The sequence below is a fragment of the Octodon degus genome, unplaced genomic scaffold (genome assembly GCF_000260255.1).
Source record: "Octodon degus isolate 3935 unplaced genomic scaffold, OctDeg1.0 scaffold00045, whole genome shotgun sequence".
NCBI lineage: Eukaryota > Metazoa > Chordata > Mammalia > Rodentia > Octodontidae > Octodon > Octodon degus.
Window position 1 is genome coordinate 142949 of NW_004524621.1, and position 20084 is coordinate 163032.

The following is a 20084-nucleotide window of genomic DNA, read 5'->3' on the forward strand; positions in this document are numbered from 1 at the left end:
TAATTAAACTGATAACCAGAATGCTTATGCTTTCTAAACATGACAAGTTTGTGGAAGATGTATTATTTGAATCTTGCCTTTTTCAGGAAAAAGTGAATTACACCATTTAAGAAACTACAGGAAATATTAGGGTGTGCATTGCCACATTCTTTTATTCCCAAATAGATAAAAGAAGCTTTTTTTTTTTCTTTTTAACATACTCGTTTTACTGATTTTACTCATTTTGATCACTTTGTTGTCTTAATCCTCTACAAGCTTCAGGGAACTGGTGGGAGGAGAGGGGGACCTGCCGAGGGAGCGTGCCGGGTGAGGCGGAAGGGTCCTGGTAACCGTGTGCACAGCTTATTGGGTCTTCTGCTTACTCATACTTTTTAAAAACTTCTTCCTAAAGTGTGTCTACTCTCTTGTCGCTCTTCTCAGTAAATTGTTGTGCTAAAGCTTTCTGAGCTTTTGTCTGGTTCAAAACATCATCACTGTTCTCTATCAAATTGAGCTTTGCCTGTGTGTGCTTCTGAAATACTTGTTACTTGTGGTTTTGTGCTTTATGTCATGGGAGTATGAGACAAATTTTGGATGTCTTTGTTTTATTTAAAGTTTGAACACAAGGTCATTAAAGAAAAGGTTCCTCCAAGACCTATTCTGAAACAGAAATGTTCTAGGTAAGATTTTTAACAATCAGTGGTTTTGTGATGTCTCTTACGTTATAGTTCTGTTAAATGCAGATTTCTAAATTATGCTGTTTTTAAAATTGGCTTGCATAGATACACCCAAATAAATATTTTAAAAATTATTTTTATGGATTTATAAACTACGAGTACTAGCCTGGTATGGCTAAATACTAAAAATTCTAATCAGTCATTATTTAGTGACTGGATCTATAAATAAAATTGTGGCATTTCATGTTACAAAATCACGTTTGATTAACAGATTGGGCGTGTAGATAAAAATTATAAATTTAGCTCTCGGTTGTTTAAACTTTAATTCCAAAGCACTTTTCCTTTTTTATCTCTCTTCAGCAAACATTTTGAACCAATGGCACCTTCTTACCTTGAAATCCTCAATGTACTGTCTAAATTATTCACCTCTCTGTATCTTTTTGTTTGAATAAAATAATTCCAATCCTTTTTTCTTTTCCTTTTGGTCCTGCTTCTTGTTTTTCATTCTAAAAAGTGATATTTTTATTATTTGTGACCAAGAAAAGTAAAAAGAAAAGATGGACAGAATTATTTGTTGAAAAGAATTCATTGTAACCAGACTAACCAAATTGTGGGTCATTATTGGGAAATGAAAGTAATATTTTCTTATGGGATCTTTCTTTGAGAGTTTGCATATACTATTTTACTGAATAATTTATGTTGCTGCAATTTAACTTATACAGTAATTTATTTACATGCAAATAACATATATACCATTTATACATTGTATTCTTAATTAGAAGTCAATTGTACTAGTTATTGTGTTTTATTAAACAAGTATTTCCTCTTTTTTTTTTGACTCAATCAACAGATTTTTACATTGAACAGGAGATGTAGGCCAAGTTCTATCTAAGAAGTAGTATGTCTCACTCACTGGTTGGAAAATAGTTTTTATAACTGGCAAAGGAAAATGTTCATGGGAGGTTGTAACAAAGATGAATTGTCACTAATTATAAATGTTTATCAGCCTAGAGAAGCTCAAACTGAAAGAAGACAAAAAAATGAAGCGAAAGATCCAGAAACAAGAAGCAAAAAAATTAGCACAAGAAAAAAGAGAAGAGGACTTAAAAGAAAGTAATCCACCCAAAAAAGAACAGCAGAAAGGTATGCAAGAGTCCACAACATAAGATAGTATATACAATTGCTTTATGGTATAATTATAAATGGGCCTCATAGTATTCATTATTGAATTGAAATATAGATTTGAGTTTGATTTTTTTAATACTATCACTAAAACACAGATTTCAGTTAGTATCTTAGTACTGTCTTCTGTCACTCCACAACATCAAGTGGCTTGGTCTGAAAAGCTCTCTTTTAGAATGCAATGCCCCAGGAGTCACAACTGCCCTGGTACAGACTCCAGGCTACTGCCAGAAGTGCAGTGGGCATGACACCTTGCCATGTGGCTGGATTTGAAGATAAATTGCACCTTCTGCTCTGTGAGTTTCAGTGTCAGAAAAGTGTTGAGCTCTAAATGATCTGTTTATTTGAAATAATACTGAATCCAAATAAAAAGACAGCTCAGAAAAGGTCCCAGAAAGATGACCTCATCCAGCCTTTTATTCCCAGATCAACATGGGACTCTCTTGTGGATAATGTTCCTGTTCCTACATACAGCGCACATGTTGGCCAGTGTGTCTGTTTTCAGCTTTCCCCGTTTTCTACTGTTGTGGCTATGTTTACCAGTGGAAAAGGAAATGTTTTCCCCTTGCTCTCTGCTTTTCATGGTATTACAGTCATGTTCCACAAATCAGTCAAAATGATGTACTGCATTTCTTTCAATGAATGGATATTAATTTTGCATGGTTAAAAGCTAACCAGTTTGTTTCATATAATTTAGTTGGTAACATTGGTTAGGATTGTTGAAGGAAGAAACCTTATTTTAAAGGAAATACATTTTAAACACTATTCTATGAATAATGTGGAATGAGGAGTTAAGCTGCTCACTTTGTTGGTTTTAATATAAACTTTCAAGCTTTTTCAGATATATTGTTAAATATTTCTATTTATAATTGAAAGTATCTTGAAAAAATGTATCTTGAATTATCTATATAAAATAACAGTGAAGAAGTCACTTTTATATTATGTAATGTTACATTATTTCTATTTATATCATTACAAATAAGTCCTGTTTATCAGTTTGACCTTTGTTATTTGTCCTTAGAAACTGCTAAGAATGTTCAGAGTTATCCCTTCCTTGATGACCGAATTCTACACTGCCTGAAGCAGTACTCTGACAAAATTCAGGCCGGTGTACCAGACCCTAACAAGATTCTCAAAGAATTGATTTCATGGAAAGTTTGGACCACAGAAGACTATGTAACGTGCTTCTCTAACAAAAATTATCTCAGCGAAGCAGTGGACTATGTCATTAATTACTTGATTCAAGCAAGGAATAGAGTGAATACAAGGATATTTCTACACATCCTGTGTGAGCTTGAAGAGGTGGAGCCTACAGCAGCCAGCTGGCTCCAGAAGCTTGATGGCTTTGGTATGTCCCTTACATTTTAGAGCAGTGAGTTAGTAGGAAGGATGAATATTGGCTTCGGATCCCTTTTCAGTTTCTTGTCTGTTTATTGTCACACTGGCAATTGATCCCTGGGCTTTTACATGGAGCTACATCAGCCCTTCAAATTTTGAGATAGTCTCACTAATTGTTGAGTTTTCCAGCCGAACTCCAACTTAGAATCCTCCTGCCTCAGCCTCCCAGAGATCTGGGATTACATATGTATGCCACCTTGCCTGGCTTCATTTATGACTATTAGCCTAGAAACTTCTATGGTTAAAAAATAATGTCCTCGGGCTGGTGAGATGGCTCAGTGGTCTAAAGCACCTACTTAGAACAAGCTAAGCAAAAGCACAGGGACCGCGGTTCAATCCCCCAGCACCACATGCCAGCCAGCCCCGCCCCCTGGTGGGCTGAGCTGGCCACACACACACTAAATAAATAGAAGAGTGAAGTCATCATTTAAAAAAATAATAATAATAATAATGTCCTCATAATTTTTAGGTTATTTTGTAGACAAGTTGCAATACTATTTCAAAAGGTATAAACAAAAGAAAGATTATTTAGGGAAACACGGATTCCTATTATGCTAAATGCTTTGTAAATGTGTAACCTGCATGATTGTGTACATATCAGCAGTTGTGTTAAAAACAAAATAATCTATAAAGTCCAGAGTCTATAAAGAAAATTTTAGAAAGACTTAATTAATAGGAGCCGTTGCTTAGGACCTGCTCAGGGAGGTCTGTGTCTCAAGATCAAGAGAAGAACATTCCTGGATGGAACTGGGTGACTGTGACTCACTGGACTACATAGCTGTTACTCTGCCCTGACTCCTGGTTTGGCAGGAGAAGGGATGGGAGTGCAAGATGTGTCCTAGGCCCCTGCAGACTCTGCCCAAGGCCTTGCAGGAAACTCAGCAGAGATAGGGCTTGTCTGTCACTGGGTAGGCCTGAGCACTGTTTATTGTGATGACCAGAATAAGAGCTGGACCCATGCACGGTACATAGCTGATTCAGGTGGTAGCTTTTTGGTGAAAAACAAGAACCTCAGAAGCAATATCAGGCACTGTGTGGTGTGGCACACCTGTAATCTCAGTACTCTGGAAGCTGAGGCAGGAGGATTTCTGTGAGTTCAAAGCTGGCTTGGGCTATCCACAGTGACTTCAAGACCAGTATAAACTACATAGTGAAGAGCCGGCCAAATAGCTCAGCAGATTAAGGCACCTGCAGCAAGGCATGGGTCTGGGGTTCGATCCCTGGACCTGCCATGCCAGTCCCACCCCCCAGGGTGCACTGAGCTGGCAATTGAGGCTGGGCATGGTGGCATATGTCTGTAATCCCAGCTCTTGGGAGGCTGTAAACAGGCAGATCACTATGAGTCCAATCTAGTAGTGAGACCCTGAGCACCCTATAGACCCTTCCCTAAATAAATAAATACTACATAGTGAGACTCTGTCTCAAAAAGAAAAGAAAAAATACTAGCAGCTCTCAGCAACAGTCCCAGGAATAGAACCTGGCAGGCTCTGCATCCATACTCAGCTGCTGAGTTCTACAGCCAGAAGGCCTCTTGGAATTGTAGGACATTGAAGATACTGTTTGTGCCTGTGGGGGCAGAGAAAGTAAGGTGGCAGCTAACTTGACATAGTCAGCCATGGCTGGGTCTCTGCAGGTTTCCAGTCCCAGAAAATTACTCTTAAGTAGTATTTACCATATATTATAAAGCTTTTGCTACTTTTATTTTTAGTTTGTAATTTGCTGCTTTTTAATTAATGGTCCCTAGACAATTTCTGCTTTGTTTGCTGACTTAAGCTGTGTCCTGTACAGGCGGTGATCTTGTTGTATTAGAGTCATCACGGAGAAATACATGGATTGTCTTCTTGCTTTTTTGGGGTGAGGGGGCAGAACCAGGGATTGATCTCAGGCCCTTGTGCTTGCCAGACAAGCGCTTATTCTACTGAGCCATCTCCCTGGCCCTCTTCTTGCTTTTTAAGAGGAAGTAAGGCTTTCCAGCAGGGATGTGTGAAGCTGTAGCCATCTTGTTTTCTGACCTAGAAAATGGGGAATGAAATCCAGAACAGTGACCACCTTGGTATTTGCAGAGGAGGGTGTGGAGTCATGACAGTTTGGGGAAAAAGGAGCCGTGTGAAGAGGGAAGTGTACTTGTTCTTTTAAATGCATTTGGGGAGATTTTTGCATATTATTGATGTTTTGTTGCTATGAAATATATGTAGGAAAACCTTGTTGTCATTTGGAATTATAGTCATTATGAATTAATGGGAAAAATAGTATTATATTTTTAAAGGAATTTAATGTTACTCTCATCTCCTAAGTATCATGAAAATGACTATAAGGACAGAAGCCTTTCGCCCACCATACTCAACTAATTAAAAAACTATTAAAATTTGTATATAGTGTTAACTGTTATTTTTAAATGCATAATAGCCTGAACAAGTCTGTCCTCAAGTGTTTATATGTTTTCACTGAAAATATAAGCAAACAGGAATGGTACCACTTGTGGGGAAGTGAAATGCCTGTGTGATTTTACAATAAATAATTTTTGCCTTTTTATGATTTGGTTTTTGTTTTTATTACAGGCTTAGACGCCGCAGGAACTTTTTTTGCTCGATATGGATCATTGCTTAAGGACCTTGATTTTACCATCATGGCTTTCCTCTGGAAGGAGAAATATGGTGATAAAGTCGACGCTATAGATGGGAAGACGCTTGAATATTTCTGCGAGCCCACATCACTGAAGGAAGCACGTTTTTTAATATGGCTTCTGGAAGATCACAGAGAGAGGTTCCCAGCACTGCACAGTGCTCTGGATGAATTCTTTGATATAATGGGTATGTGGATCAAGTTTAAACTCATGCTATATCTAACCCTCGAACAAAAACTAATCTGGGAAAGTTTTAAAAATACTAGCTAATTGGCTGGATTTGGTGGCACACGCCTATAATCCCAGCACTTGGGATGCCAAGGCAGGAGGATCACCAGGAGTTTTAGACCAGCCTGGGCTGCATAATGAGATTAAGGCTACCCTGAACTACATAGCACCCTCCCTGTTTGCAGAAAAAAAATATAAACAAATGTAGCTTATTTAAATGTTTAATAAAGAAAATTATAGGAATGGTTACAGTACAACCAGTTTATTAAGAAAGATAATGATTGACAATAGTGACTATTTGATTAGGAAAATGATGGAAGATGCTGGGGGCTTCAAAGGAAAGACTCAGTACCTGTCTTCTTCCTGTGAGAAGACAGCTGTGAAATAGGTTGTGTCTGACACAGCTATAAGTGTAGAAATGGAATTAGGCAACAGGGTGTTGAGCTTTGCTGAGGGAGGCTGGTGGGCACTCAGGGAGCCTATTGGGTAATGGCTTGGAGTTCAGTTTGGTGGAGCAGGTCACTGACAGGTAATTGTGTAGCTTCTCTTAGGCCTCAGTTTCCTTATCATTAAAATGAAATGATTTGGAGCCAGTGATCTGTGTGATCCCATTTTACTTTAAAATCTTAATGTTTATAGGTTCTAATTTTAATTTCTCAGCATTTGTGATATGTCTTCTTTCTATAATAATATCTTTCCCACTGTCCTTAACATCAGAAGTCTATTCATATAGTGTGAGTTAAATTTCATGCTGTTCTTTTAGAGGGTACATGAATGGGCCTGGCCTGGTCCAGTATTACAGAGTCCATGTGTACTCTGAGGAACTGAGAAGCTTGGTTTCATTGTGATTCGTAGGAATGCACACACACATGCACAGATGACTGTTAGCTTTTTAGGATTCTGCTTCCTGACTGGAAGTGGATGCTGCTTGATAGCCTCAATTTACTCTCCTCAGTTTCTTGGTGGTGGTGACATAGTCTGTCCTAGAACTGAGTTTGCAAAACCCAGTGCATGCTTGGATCTCATAAGACAACGGAAAATGATACAGTTTCCTCTCAGTGTAGAATTTTTCTGATTCTTCTATTCCATACCTAAAATAGTGCGTATGGCTGATACTGTTGCCCTAGGTGTTGTCATGAGATCAGAAGCCACCAACAGAATCACTGGATATCTTAGAAGATGTCCAAATCTAATAACTCTAGTGCCCAGATATAATCTTGCTCCAGATATTTTTTACTTTATCGCTGTTCATTTAAAGAATATGCTTCTGAAAACTTTTCAAATCCACTGCCCAGCTACTTGGAAAGTGGTCTGTGATCCACAGATCGTGTGTATCAAATCATCTAGTAATTTCACCAGTACTGTCATTGGCAATCCCAACTTTTGTCCTAACTCTGCATGTGAAATTCCTTAGAGAATTTTTATACAGAGCCAGAGGTCTTACCTGTCTATCCCACTTGACTAGGTGAGGGCCTTAGTTACCATTTAATAATTGAACTGTTGCACTGGCCTCTGAAATGGTCTCCATTCATCGGTTCTTCCTCCTGCATTGCCAACAGTGACTCTAGTATAGCCTCTGTCCAATCCTGTAACAACAGTTCTCTTTGAGAAATGTTTGCATCATTTTGTCTACAGGGTACATCCACATCATATGTGTGGGCTTATCATCGCCCTCCCTGTCTGCACATACGCCACTTCTGACCCACAGCCAATCCTGCTTCATCCTGTTCATGCTTGCAGTTCCCCAGAGCCCTTCCTGACCTTCCTTGGACCTCTGTCTGAGGACTTCAAACCCTAGCATCCTCGTTGCCATTTTATTTTGCTGTGGCTCCGTAATACTGGGTCTCTGTTGTTTTCTTTTTGCTAATAGAACACAGGCTCTTACACGTCTCTGTATCCCACACCCTGGTATAGATGACACACAGAAAGCACTCGGATTGTGCTGAACCGTGTGCTTCTGTCTGGTTAGTTTCCCACTTAGTCATTTTGCCCTTGACTTAAACTTGTGTCAGAGCCAAATAAGGAGCAGAACATAGTCTGTGCTCATAGTCACAGGGAGTGTCAAGGCTTTAGTAGATTGGACGGAGATGTATAGTATTTAGTTTCCTCACAGAATCTTGCATTTCCTCCTGCAGACAGCCGCTGTACTGTATTAAGGAAACAAGACAATGAAGTGCCGGTGAGTGCTAGACTACTTGAAACCCTGTGTTCTACTTTGCATTAGTGAGAGGCGCCGAGCCAGTGCTTACTTACATCCCCCGTGGCACCAGGGTCAAACAAGGAGCACTTCCGGATGATGTTGCTCTGTTTTCATTAGAACGTCACTGCCAGTCTTCCTCTTGGAATCAGAGCACCAAATTAGACAGTTTCCATAAAGTTTCACAGCCAATAAATGTTGATATTAGAGAGTAAAGGAGTTTCCCAGTCATCTCTTAGAACAAAGATAGAAAGTTATATTTAATGTTTAAGGTTACAAGCCGGGCAGATGGCTTAGTGGAATAAGCACTTCCCTGGCAAGCGCAAGGGCCTGAGTTCAATCCCTGGTTCTGCTAAATAAATAAATAAAATTACAATGTTTTGTGCTAGAAAAAAACCAAAGAGTCTGTTTTAAGTAGCTCCATATTGAGTTCAAGCTAAGAATAGTTCCAGAGGTGACTTTTAGTCTTTCTGCAGGCTCAGAAATTTTTCAGTTAAGAGGCATGCTGAAATTGTGAGAACAGCATTATGGGTATTTTCACAGAGAAAGACACTGTTGTACTGGTGTCAGGGATCAGTCCTTTATGTGGGAACCTCTTCATCTGCTCTTGCAGATGCTGCCCTGCTCATGTGGAGACCCAGCTGCACCCCTGCAGGGAGTAGAATGTGGCTTGCTTCATTCTGCTCCAGGGCCTGACCAGGTGCCAAAGATCTAGTTGGCTTAGTAGAAGGAATATCACTGGCATGCTGCTATCATACACAACCAGGTTTCCTCACAAAGCTGATTAAATACAACTTTTAGTTGTATCATTAGTCACTATTAACTTTATTCTCTTAGTGTAAGTCATGGCACTTGGGCTAATACACTTTGTAATACTATTTTTGTTAAATATTTTATATATTTTTAACTTACAACTAGCATGTGGAAATCATAGTTTATGTTGATCTTCATAATTGCTGTTGAAGGCTTACTGATTTTTTTTTTCCTGACTTTTAGATCACTTCTACCAAGACAAAGAACAAAGGCAAGAAGAAAAGGCTGAAAGATACAAAGGTATGGGATATTTTTTGTACTGATTCTTGTCTAAACCTCACAAAATAATTAGATATATGTGAGTAGATAAGAAACAATTCTTAAAATATAGAAAGACTTTCTTAGTAGAGAAAGACTTTCTAGGCCTTAAAGATTTTTTTTTTCTTTTTTATGTTGTTGGTACAGGGTCTCACTACACAGGTCTGGACTTGTAGTGATCCTCTTGTTTTCATCCTCTTCAACACTGGGATTACAGTCATGCACCACCATGCCCAAACTCAGTGGCCAGCTCAGCATGCCTTGGGAGGCAGGGCCAGTGCAACGTGTGGTGCCAGGGATCGAACCTTGGTCCCTGCATTTGCCTAAGCAGGCACTTAGTCCACTGAGCTATCTTGCTGGCCCAAGGCCCTAAAGATACTTGAATAGTCATACATTTCAAGAAAATTTATGTTCATATTACATATAATTACTCTTTAACAAACTTAACTTTTGCTGTCATGTATATTCTCCACATATTTCTGAATAAAAACACTGCCCATACTTTTTAAGACTTTATATACGTGGCTGTAGAACAGAATATCGAGGAAGGCTTTCTCTTCTGGGAAGATGGGCTCATCTCTTGGTTCTACTCAACCTTGAGTGAGTTGCCTTCCCAGGTCCCCATCTGAATAACAAGAATAACAGTGATACCTGCTGTTTACATACTTACGAGGTAGTGAGTACTTAATAATTATTAATACTAAAATGAATTTTATGAGATTAGCAAATGGAATATCATCTGAAGTAGTCATTACAAAAATGATGAGTTCTCATCATCATAGTGCCCTCAGGACTAACAGGACCCTTTCTTTTCACCTACGGCTCCATCCAAGCGCATGGGAGAAGCAGGGTGTCACTTTAAGGCTCATAGTTGATTCTCTGAGGCTCTAGCGTTAGCATCTGTCCTGGGCCAAAGGAGATGGGGTGGGAAAATGGGTGAATGTTGGGATAGGAGCAGCTTGGGCATCCAGACATAGCTTTACTTTGTGTCTTCAGCTAAAATGGGGGTAGAACTGAGTGAGCTGGTGCCAGGGTTTGTAGCTGAGTGGTGCAGTATAAGGTCCGGCCTGGCGACCGCAAGGTCCTGAGTTTGATTCCTGGTACAAAAAATTCAAAAAACAAACAACAACTGAGTGATATATAAAGTTTTAGAGCATTTGAAAGTGCTCTAAGTGTTAATTTGAGCTTACTTTTTGGATGTTAAAACTTGCGTTATTCTGTGTTTTTGTTTATAGCAAAATTTGGATAGGTTTTAAATATTGGAAGTTGACATAGTGTCTGTTATCTTTCAATGTTGGTAATTTTCTTTCATGACTTTTTAAGGTAGCAAATCATTGTTATTTTTTGTCTTTCAAACCAGCTGATGTTAATTGGGTCCGTAACATCTTCATTAGCACCAAATAATGAGACTTCACGTCAAGACTCTAAGTAAGTCCAATTTGTAAATTTTGTTTCATTTTTAACTTAGAAGTTTTTACTTAATAAATCATGTTAATTTAACATACTTTGAAACTTTATTTCTTTAACATCCCTTTCTAAAGATTTGCATTCATTATGACAACTGGATGTGATCCATCTTGATTTAATTAATAGTGTATCTTGTAGTTGTTAAGAACTAAAAATGAGTTCAAGTTGCAAGATGGGTGACATTTACTCAGTAAATATGCATTGAGAACCTCCTATGTGTCATGTACTGTGGGAAAATCATTCAGAGTATCTGGAAAGTAACATTTAAAGTACTTTGGTAAAGAAACTGTAGTGCTGCTCATTGGCATTCTTTTCTGTTCAGGAGAAAAGAAGGTATTTTGGAGGGTGCATATGACGTTATGTCTTAACTTTTTATGCCATTGATTTTCAGCACCATCTGGTTGAAACTAAGTTTTAAAGAAAAAAAATAGATGTAAGAAATAAAACTAAGAAAGAGTAACATTTTTATCTTGTATTACTTTATGGGTTAAAACCCCCCAAAATGTGGTTTTTTGTATGTCTTAAATGAGTTATAAGAATAGTGAACATTTTCAGTCATTTTCACTGGTTCAATGGAGGAGTTGTTTTAATAAGTCAAAATAATAAGAGCTGATCTGAGTCCATTTGGGCTACTAAAACAATCTCCTATAAACCGAGTGGCTCACAGACAACAGAAACGCCTTCCGGAGGCTGGGCCCAGCTCATAGTGCCAGCACATTCGTTGTCTGCTGAGGGCCCACTTGCAGGTTCAGAGGTCACACCTTTGTTCCATGTCCTCACGTGGTGGAGAGGACAAGGCTGCCTTCTGCAGTGTCTTTCCTGAAGGCACAGGTCCCTTTCATAAGGTCTCTGTCCTCAGGCTCCTAATACCACCTCTTGGTGGTTAGACTCCACTGTGTGAATCTGTGGGAACTAAAACAGACTAGAGCGGGACCTTCACTGTGACTGAGCGACACTTCAGTACCAGGCACCATTCTCAGGGTTTCACGTGGATGAACTCACTGGAGTCGACTCTAGCAATAGACAAGGCCGGTGACATCTGCAAGGTAGATAAGGAAACCAGCACCGTGTATGCGAGTGCTTTCCAAGGACAGAAACTTATAAGAGAGCCAGAATTTAAGCCCACATATCCTAAAAATCAATCATGCAATCAATCAATCACATATCCTGGTGTAGAGCCCACACTGAAGTTGATACATTTTCTCTAATTGTTTAATTTTAAATTTTATTTTTATTAGTGTATGTTTGCAGTACATAGCAATGACATTCATTTTGGGGAATTACTACATAAACATTTCACACCCTGATCATTTTTCCTTTCCTTTCCTACCACCCTTTCCTGTCCCCTTCCTCGGATCCTTTTTCCATTTGTTTGTAAAAGGCTACCTCTCTGTTTCCTACTACCTTTCTCTTATTTTGCTCTTCAAATTTTTATATTTTAGGCTTTTCATATAAAAGAAACTACAAGATATATATGTGCTGCCTTTGATTTATTTAACAGCATTATACTTTCAAAATCCATTCATTTTCCTACATATGACTCAAATGTATCCTTGTTTGTGGCTGAATAGTACTCCATCTTCTTTGTTCATCTGTAGCTTGCTTCCATAATTTAGCTATTATAAATTATTCTGCAGTAAACTTGGATTTACTGTAATATGATAACTAACTCTTTGAGGAAGATATCTAGGAAAGAGGTATAGCTTGGCCAAATGGAATTCCTTTTTCTAGGGTTTTTTGAAAGATTTCTATAGTGGATGAGAAAAGCAAATGAAAATAACAGTGAGATTCCATCTTACTTTAGTGAGAAGGGCTATCCTTAGTGACGTAAGGCTGGTGAGGCTGTGGGGAGAAAGGAAACCATCATTGTTGGCAGGAGAGTAAACTAGCACTACAGCTTTTTATTAATTACCTTCTATCTGCCTTAATCTCACTTGAGTTTGCATTAGTAGCATTTTTATAAAACATTTTGTCCATTTATCTCTTAACCTTTAATGAGTTGCAATTATTTTTTTTTCTAACCCTAACCCTAACCCAATGAGTTGCAATTAGTGCAATATTAATTTTTTTTTTTTTAAAGACTGCACTTTGAAGCAAATGTGCTTGTGGGATGTCAGGTGGAGGTCTTTCCTGTAACTGGAAGGAGGACTTTGCCGCATTCAGTTTTCTGGTGCACTTCTTTATAACTTGCAGTTATGCAATGTTTCCATCATTTTGTTTATTGCACTCAAGTTATTTTTCCAGCCTACCCAGAAGCTGATTATTCAAAGAATTGTTTCTTAAATCAGCAGACGCAAGGGCGACCCCACTGGCCCATTCGCAGTGCCTGAGCACCTGCGGCAGGAAATAGAAGAGTTTGAAGCTCTCTACGCACAGAAGCACGCTAACGAGTATGTTGAATGTTCGCATAAGAAGCTGTGGTACAGTGACCCAAAACAAAATGTGCTGTTCAGTATGAGTGAGTCGGGTGACATTCCTGCAACTGTTCTTAAGGAGGCTGCCAGTCCTTCAACTTAGGTCTCTTACATTAAAGGACTTGTTTATTGGCCTGCCACCCCTGCAGATAAATATTTTTAAAACCCTTCTTTCTGTTAACCAAAGTTAATTGAAGATATTTAATTAGTAAATTTAAAGACTAAATGGTCATTGTTTCATCAGTTTTAAGCTGCTTCGAAGATGCTCTCCTGCCTCCAGGAGATACTTTCTGCTTCTCAGGCTCTCCTGTTATGTCCTGCCAGAGCTGATGAACATGGCTTTTAGACCATGATCTTTTTATCATGAACTCAAGGGAAGTCATTTGCCAAAGAATATGATCATTTGCTCGTATTTTCTCTGTGCAGATGCATGCACAAGGCCCTGATGTCAGCCTCCAGCACTCCAACGGGGAAGGGAGATAAGGAAAGAAAAAATGGAGCGACCTGACCTCCAACATAAGATTAATTTAAAACCTAACCAGCAGTTGTAGTAATGTACCTTATGATTGCTTCAGTACTTGGGAGGCTGAGGCAGGGGGATCACAAGTATAAGTCCTCCGTGGACCACGTAGAGCCTGTCTCAAAAGAAAAGATAAAGAGCTAAGGACGTGGCTCAGTAAAGTGCTCCTGGGTTTAATACACCTTTCCCAAAAAAGGAAAGGAAAAAAAAAGCACTATTCTGAAAATCCTTTCATTCATCCATAGTAAGATTGTTTCTTCTATTTTTCCTAAATTCCATCATTTTAGTTATTTGCCATAGGTCCCTGTTTTTGATTTTTTTTTTTTTTTTCCTAAGAGTACAGTGCTATGCAAATTCTTTTTCCAGAGAACTTCTGGGTGACAATGTGGAAACGGCTACTTAGTGATACTGGTACCTCTTAAAATATGCTAGAATTTGCTTCTAGCATCCAAAGCCAAGCTGCAATATGTAGTTTTCAGTAGATTTTCTCTTAAAGAATTTATTGCTACTTTAAGTGAGAAGAAACTAAATTTACGAGAAAAAATAATTTGTCTTTATTTTGAGATAGAATGTACATCTTACAATAGTGGAAAAACAAGAAATTACAGAAAATTATATGTCAAAATGTAATTCTTTATTTTGTAGCGCTAGAGATTGAGCACAAGACCCTGACACTGAGCTATGTCTTTAGCCCTTCTTAAAATGTTTTGGACAGGCATGGTGCCTGTCACACACCTATAATCCTAGCGCTCAGGAGGCTGAGGCCGAAGGATTGCAGAATCCAAGGTGAATTTAAGGCTAGCCTGAACTGCTCAGTGAGGGCCTCTGCCCTGTAAGACGTTTCACTAGTGGGCTCAGTATCGCTCTTTTCCAGCCTCGGCTTGACAGCAAAACATAATTCTTTGAGTTTCAAAAGTAAACATGCGAGGTTAATCATTTTTATCCCATGCATTTATCTGCTGTGGCAACTGCACAGTTTTCTTTTGTGCCAAGAAAGTATTAGAGCTGGAGAGATAGCTCAGCAGCACAAGCACCAGCCTGGCAAGTGCAGGGTCCTAAGTTTGATTTCTGGTGCCTAAAAATAGGAAGTATTATTTTCTAAATCATTTGCTGTCTAAGGTAGCATTAGCTTGCTAAAAACCCCTCCTGGAAGACTTGTTCTTGAAAGCATCGTCTTTGTGGTTCCTGGCTAGTGTGATGTCCACGCTGGCTGTGCGCTCACTGTCACAAAGCAGATGCAGAGTTCACTGAAGAAGCAGCTCTGACTCTGCTGCGGAACTAGAAGGAAAGCGCACCCAGAAGTGGAACAGGCAAACCCAGGCCAGAGCTAGAGTTACGCTACCGGTCGGACGCTACCTGCGGAGCTGGGTCATGGACTACCTTGGCTTATGGGATTGATTGTAGTCTCTCTGAAACTACTTTCCTAGTCAATAATTTTTTTTTTTTTTTTTTTTTTTTTTTGGTACCATGAATTAAACCCATGAACTCGCACTTGCCACACGTGCACTGTGCCACTGAGCTATACCCCTGGCACTAAAACTTTAATAAGTAAATTCACTAATTGAAATGGAATTTTAAAAATTAGTTTCTTCTCATTGAACATTTTTCTCATGGACATTCTTGGAGAAGTAGTGTCCTGAGTAAATTTTCTCACTTGTCTTTTTTTTCCTTTCAACAGTGCTGGGGGTTGAACCTAGGACCCTTGTGCAGAAGTTCATCCCTGGGCCTTTTTTATTTTTATTTTTATTTTGAGACACAGTTTCACCAAGTTGCCCATGCTAGACTCCAACTTCCTTCCTCAGCTTCCTGGAAGGCTGGGATTACAGATGCATACCCCTTGGCCTACAAAATAACATTTTGATTCTCTCTTGCTTTTTATATAAAAAAGAGTTTTTGAAGATTACTTTTTAAGAGTAAATGTTTTTTGTTCATTGTATTGTCTTTGTTGGTGGGGAGGGCTTTAAAGATCAGTAAGAAGTGAATAGTATTTTGCTTTGGGAAAATAAATGTGTATGTGTATTTCTTTATAGTAACTCAACTAAATGTAATTTTTTTCCAAGTCATTTGACTCAGTATGTGGAAGACACTGAGCCTGTGCAAATAGGGAACAAGATAATAACTGAAGAATATGAGTTCTTCCCAGAAGAAACTCGAAAGATACTAGAACAATCCGGAAGCTTAAAGTCTTTTCTCCTGGGATGTCCACATTTTGTTGTGATTGACAACTGTATTGCATTGAGGAAGGTTACATTACGGCTCAAGAAACGAAGAAAGAAGAGAAACATGAAAGCAAGAGCAGAAGAGATTTCAAAACTAGAAGAGAGTTTACGAGCTAAACTATTGCCGAACCAAGCTGCTGGCGGCCCTCAGCCAGATGGACAGTCCAGCCCAGTGCCTGACACAGCTCCAGCACCAGATCTGAAGGACGCAGAGCCCAAGGACGTGGAGCCCAAGGATGCAGAGCCCAAGGATGCGGAGCCTAAGGACGCAGAGCCCAAGGACGCGGAGCCCAAGGACACAGAGCCCAAGGACGCAGAGCCCAAGGACGTGGAGGCCAGGGATGGGTCTGCTGACCCCCTAGGTCCCATCTATGAAGACAAGAAGCTCAAGTCTGGGCCTGAGAGTTCTACCAATCCAGTTTCTGCAGCTGTGAAATCTGACGGGGTCTCTTGTGATTCTCCCAAGCCACTGCCTAAGGCTGCAACACCAACTTATTGGGCTCAGTCACACATGGTCACAACATTCTGCACCTACCTTCCCTTCCAGGGATTTGGAATCAGCCAGACTCCACCAGCGTACATGAACGTGCTGCCAGGCTTGCCCCGGTACACCAACATCTACACGCCATTGGCCGGCATCTCCTCTGATTACCAGCGGCAAAGGGCAATAGTCCCACTGGTGCCACCTTTTTTTGCCAATGACAGACTGAAGAAAAATGCTCTTTTGTACTTTAAGGACCCTAATTTGAATGCTGAGAAGTCTGCTGGTAAACCGATCACCTCTGAAACACGGATCCCTGAGAACTCTGGCATAAGATCTGGAAAGTCACAGAGTGACCCAAATAAGACTCACACAAGCTCAGACAGCAGATGCAAAGTCCCTGCAGAAAGTACCCTATATACACAGGATGCTGTTGTACAGGTGAGAGTTAAGAAGATCTTAGTACTGCTGCTAAGTGTTCCCTTTTAAGTTTTCATGGCCACTATTTAATAGATTTTATTTAATAAAGTCTTTAAAAATGTTTGGTTTTATAATAGTTAATGAAGGGCCAGCCAGATACTCAGCAGACTAAAGTGCCTGCTGAGGCAGAGCACAGTGGCCAGGGTTTGATCCCCTGCGTGCCGTGCCAACCTGGCCCCCAGGGTTCCCTGAGAGGGTGATTGAGACCTAGGGTGGTGGGACGCACCTGTAATCCCAGCGCTTGGGAGGCTGAAAACAGGAGGATCACTATGAGTCTGATCTACGTAGTAAGACCCTGTAGACCCTGTACTAAATTTTTAAAAAAAAAATTAAGTTTTTACCTGAAAATATTTTAAATATATGAACCCTTTCATATATTATGAGGTTATGACAGGTAATTTTGCTAGAAAGAAGTTTGGATCTAATAGGTAAGTAGTATTTTCCCCTATTCAAATGATATACCAGTTGAGAAATAGGGTCAGCAGGTGGCGCCACAGTGTCACCTCAGAAGGAGTAAAGAAAGTATGAGGAGTGCGTGTGCCAACAGCCAAGCCTTCCTCCACTCCTCACCCTGCCAGGGCAGCAAGACTAGAGTAGGTGGAAGAAGGGAGGAAGGAGGCGGCTCCCCAGGAGGCTGAGTGGCAGAGCCGGCTTCCCCTGCCAAACCAGAGTAGGAATGAGTTAACAAAGAGGCTGCCAGATGGAGAAATGAGAGCAGCCCAAGAGTTCCTTAGGAGCAACATGCAGCGTGAGGATAACTGGAGTCCTTACTAGTTGTCTTCGTAGATGGAGTTCATTAAATCCTTGTTAACTTGCCCCTTTCCTCATTTAAGTTTCTGTTTTCTAGAAAGCTTTGAAATACATGTGTAAGAACAATGAACCAGTATCATCTCAGTTATAATTCATTCTAAATGGTAATTTTTCCTAATGGAAACATTGATGGAAAGCATGACACCCATGATATAATTTGAAAAAAAATTGTGGACATGTTTTAAAATGTTACTTATTTCACTGGAACAAATGAGGTAATTAAGGTGCTCTGTCCCATAGGTGGCTTGGCCCAGAGAACACCAGGAAGTCAACACTGAGCCGTACTTTCCTGTGGAGGTGCAGCAGGTGAGCTGTAACTGCTTGAAGGCGTGCTTTGCGTGAGCTTACCTAGATGGGTATGATGGAGTACCACTATTTTGGAGCCACCTGCGTCCATATAAAGTTATCATGGAAGGAACTTTGGAATGTAACAAAAATTTGTTTATATTGTTGAAATTGGAGGAGGCAAAGGAAAAGATGTTTTTTCTAGCATATTTATTTCAAATTATAGTGGTGTTAATTTGTATAGTGATCATGTTTTAACTTAGACATAAATTTACATATGTGAATGATATAAAAAGATATTGTAAAGATCCTTAGTACTTCATGAGTGGTTCAACTAGAAAAGCTATCTATATACTATATTATGTTAGTATAAAAGTATTTAATATACTTTGTTAATACAAAAATTCATATCTAAAATATGTATAATAGGTACAACTTATAAAACCTAACAGTTCCTGATGTTAATTGTAAAGAGTAACATTCAAATGAAACTATTGATCTAGTATTGAATCCTACTAATACAAATAATCAGAACTGATTATGGTATGATTTGCAAAATTTGATTATGAATTTAATTGATACAAATAATTGTGTTTTAAAAAAACCTAACTCTGCTAAGCCATGTTTAGGTGTTTTAATTCCTGAACTGTTGTAACATTTCCCCAGTAAAATTTGATCTTCCTGTCATTCAGTTTGTGTAAGAAACAGTTCATAAGTAGGCATTTTACAAGTTTTAATAGTTGTATAATTTACTTCTAGGGGGATATTTCACAGATTGAAAGGGAATACTATGTCTTACAAGAGCAACTTAAAGAAGCATGTGAAAACTATGAGCAAATAAAACTCATCAGCTTTGAAGAGATTAGGAACATGGAAGAAAAGCTAAAAAAGAATCTACAAGAAAACAAGGTGACGATATCTGAAGCCCTGTTTAATTGCATGTGGCAGGAGCAGTAGCACCCAAGCACTGGGGAACCTCAATTACCTGAGGCTATGCTGTTGGCTAAACAGAGTAGAAGAGCCTCTCAAATTTCTCTAAATGTATTCAAATGATAGTGTTTCTGCAATCTGTCTGTCTGTCTGTCTGTATCTGTCTATATCAGGAATGGAACTCAAGACCTTGTGCTGTGTCAATAAGCTATATCCCTGGTCCTCCAAATTGCATTTGAGAAAAGGGCTATAACCTGGAGTTTTCCTTTATTATTTGCCTGGTTATCTAAAACTCTTTCTAGTGACTAAGTTCTGGTGCTGAGAGGCAGCATCTCAGCAGAGGTTCTTACCATGAGTCCTGAAGCAAACTCGTAGGTACAGATCCAGGCTGGGTTCTATTCTGATAGCTCTAGTCTTGGGCCTGTTATTTCACTTCTCTGTGCTTTAGTTGCATCTCTGGAAAATTTGGGTAATAATTGCTCAAACTTTATGGATTTAGCTCACCACCACATCCTGCCTGCTGTGCTAGACTAGACATGGTAGCATATGTGTGTAATCCCAGCTCTCTGAGAGTTTAAGGCAGGAGAGCCACAGGTTAGAGCCCAACCTTGGTAACATTGTAACTTAATTTGGAAATTAAAAAGGGTTGGAGATGTAGCTGAGTGTCAAGGCCCTGAATTCAGGCCCCAGTACTGTGGCAGGATCATGCCTGGTGCAGTGTGAGGGCTCAGTTGCCACTATTGTAATGATTACTATTATTACCATATCTTCTCTCACTCTTTTGGCAGTATGAAGATAATTCCTACAGCCATAGGTGTATTAGAACTGTATTACAGAGTATCTTCTTTGACTCTACTGATGTTGACTTATTAGTTGGGATTGACCAGTGTAGCAGTACCAGTTATGGGCAAGGCCACATTAAATTAATGAGGAATTGTTGTGAGAAAATTACGCTGTGTTTCTTTTTTGAAAAAAAAACTGCTGTCTATTTAGAAAGATAAAAGAAGAAAAAATATTTTAAGAGGAAAGAATTTATTCCAGAAGTATGGATCAATAGCTGGAGTAACATATATTAAATAATAAAAATTGAACTTCGTGAGACCTTCATCAAGAAACTAATTTA

The 20084-nt window shown here is 39.3% G+C and overlaps 1 protein-coding gene across 3 annotated transcripts in view; it reads left to right on the top strand.

Annotated features, from left to right (window-relative positions):
* The window catches only part of Ttc3 (tetratricopeptide repeat domain 3), a 165682-nt gene that overhangs the window by 119326 nt on the left and 26272 nt on the right, over window positions 1-20084 (top strand). For all 3 annotated transcript variants that reach the window (XM_023715931.1, XM_023715932.1, XM_023715933.1), the window contains 11 exons: window positions 595-659; window positions 1663-1799; window positions 2860-3186; window positions 5795-6046; window positions 8223-8266; window positions 9281-9337; window positions 10716-10783; window positions 13111-13212; window positions 15817-16897; window positions 17987-18052; window positions 18791-18940. In XM_023715931.1, coding sequence (XP_023571699.1) covers window positions 595-659; window positions 1663-1799; window positions 2860-3186; window positions 5795-6046; window positions 8223-8266; window positions 9281-9337; window positions 10716-10783; window positions 13111-13212; window positions 15817-16897; window positions 17987-18052; window positions 18791-18940 — 2349 coding nt within the window. The remainder of the gene's footprint in view (window positions 1-594; window positions 660-1662; window positions 1800-2859; window positions 3187-5794; window positions 6047-8222; window positions 8267-9280; window positions 9338-10715; window positions 10784-13110; window positions 13213-15816; window positions 16898-17986; window positions 18053-18790; window positions 18941-20084) is intronic.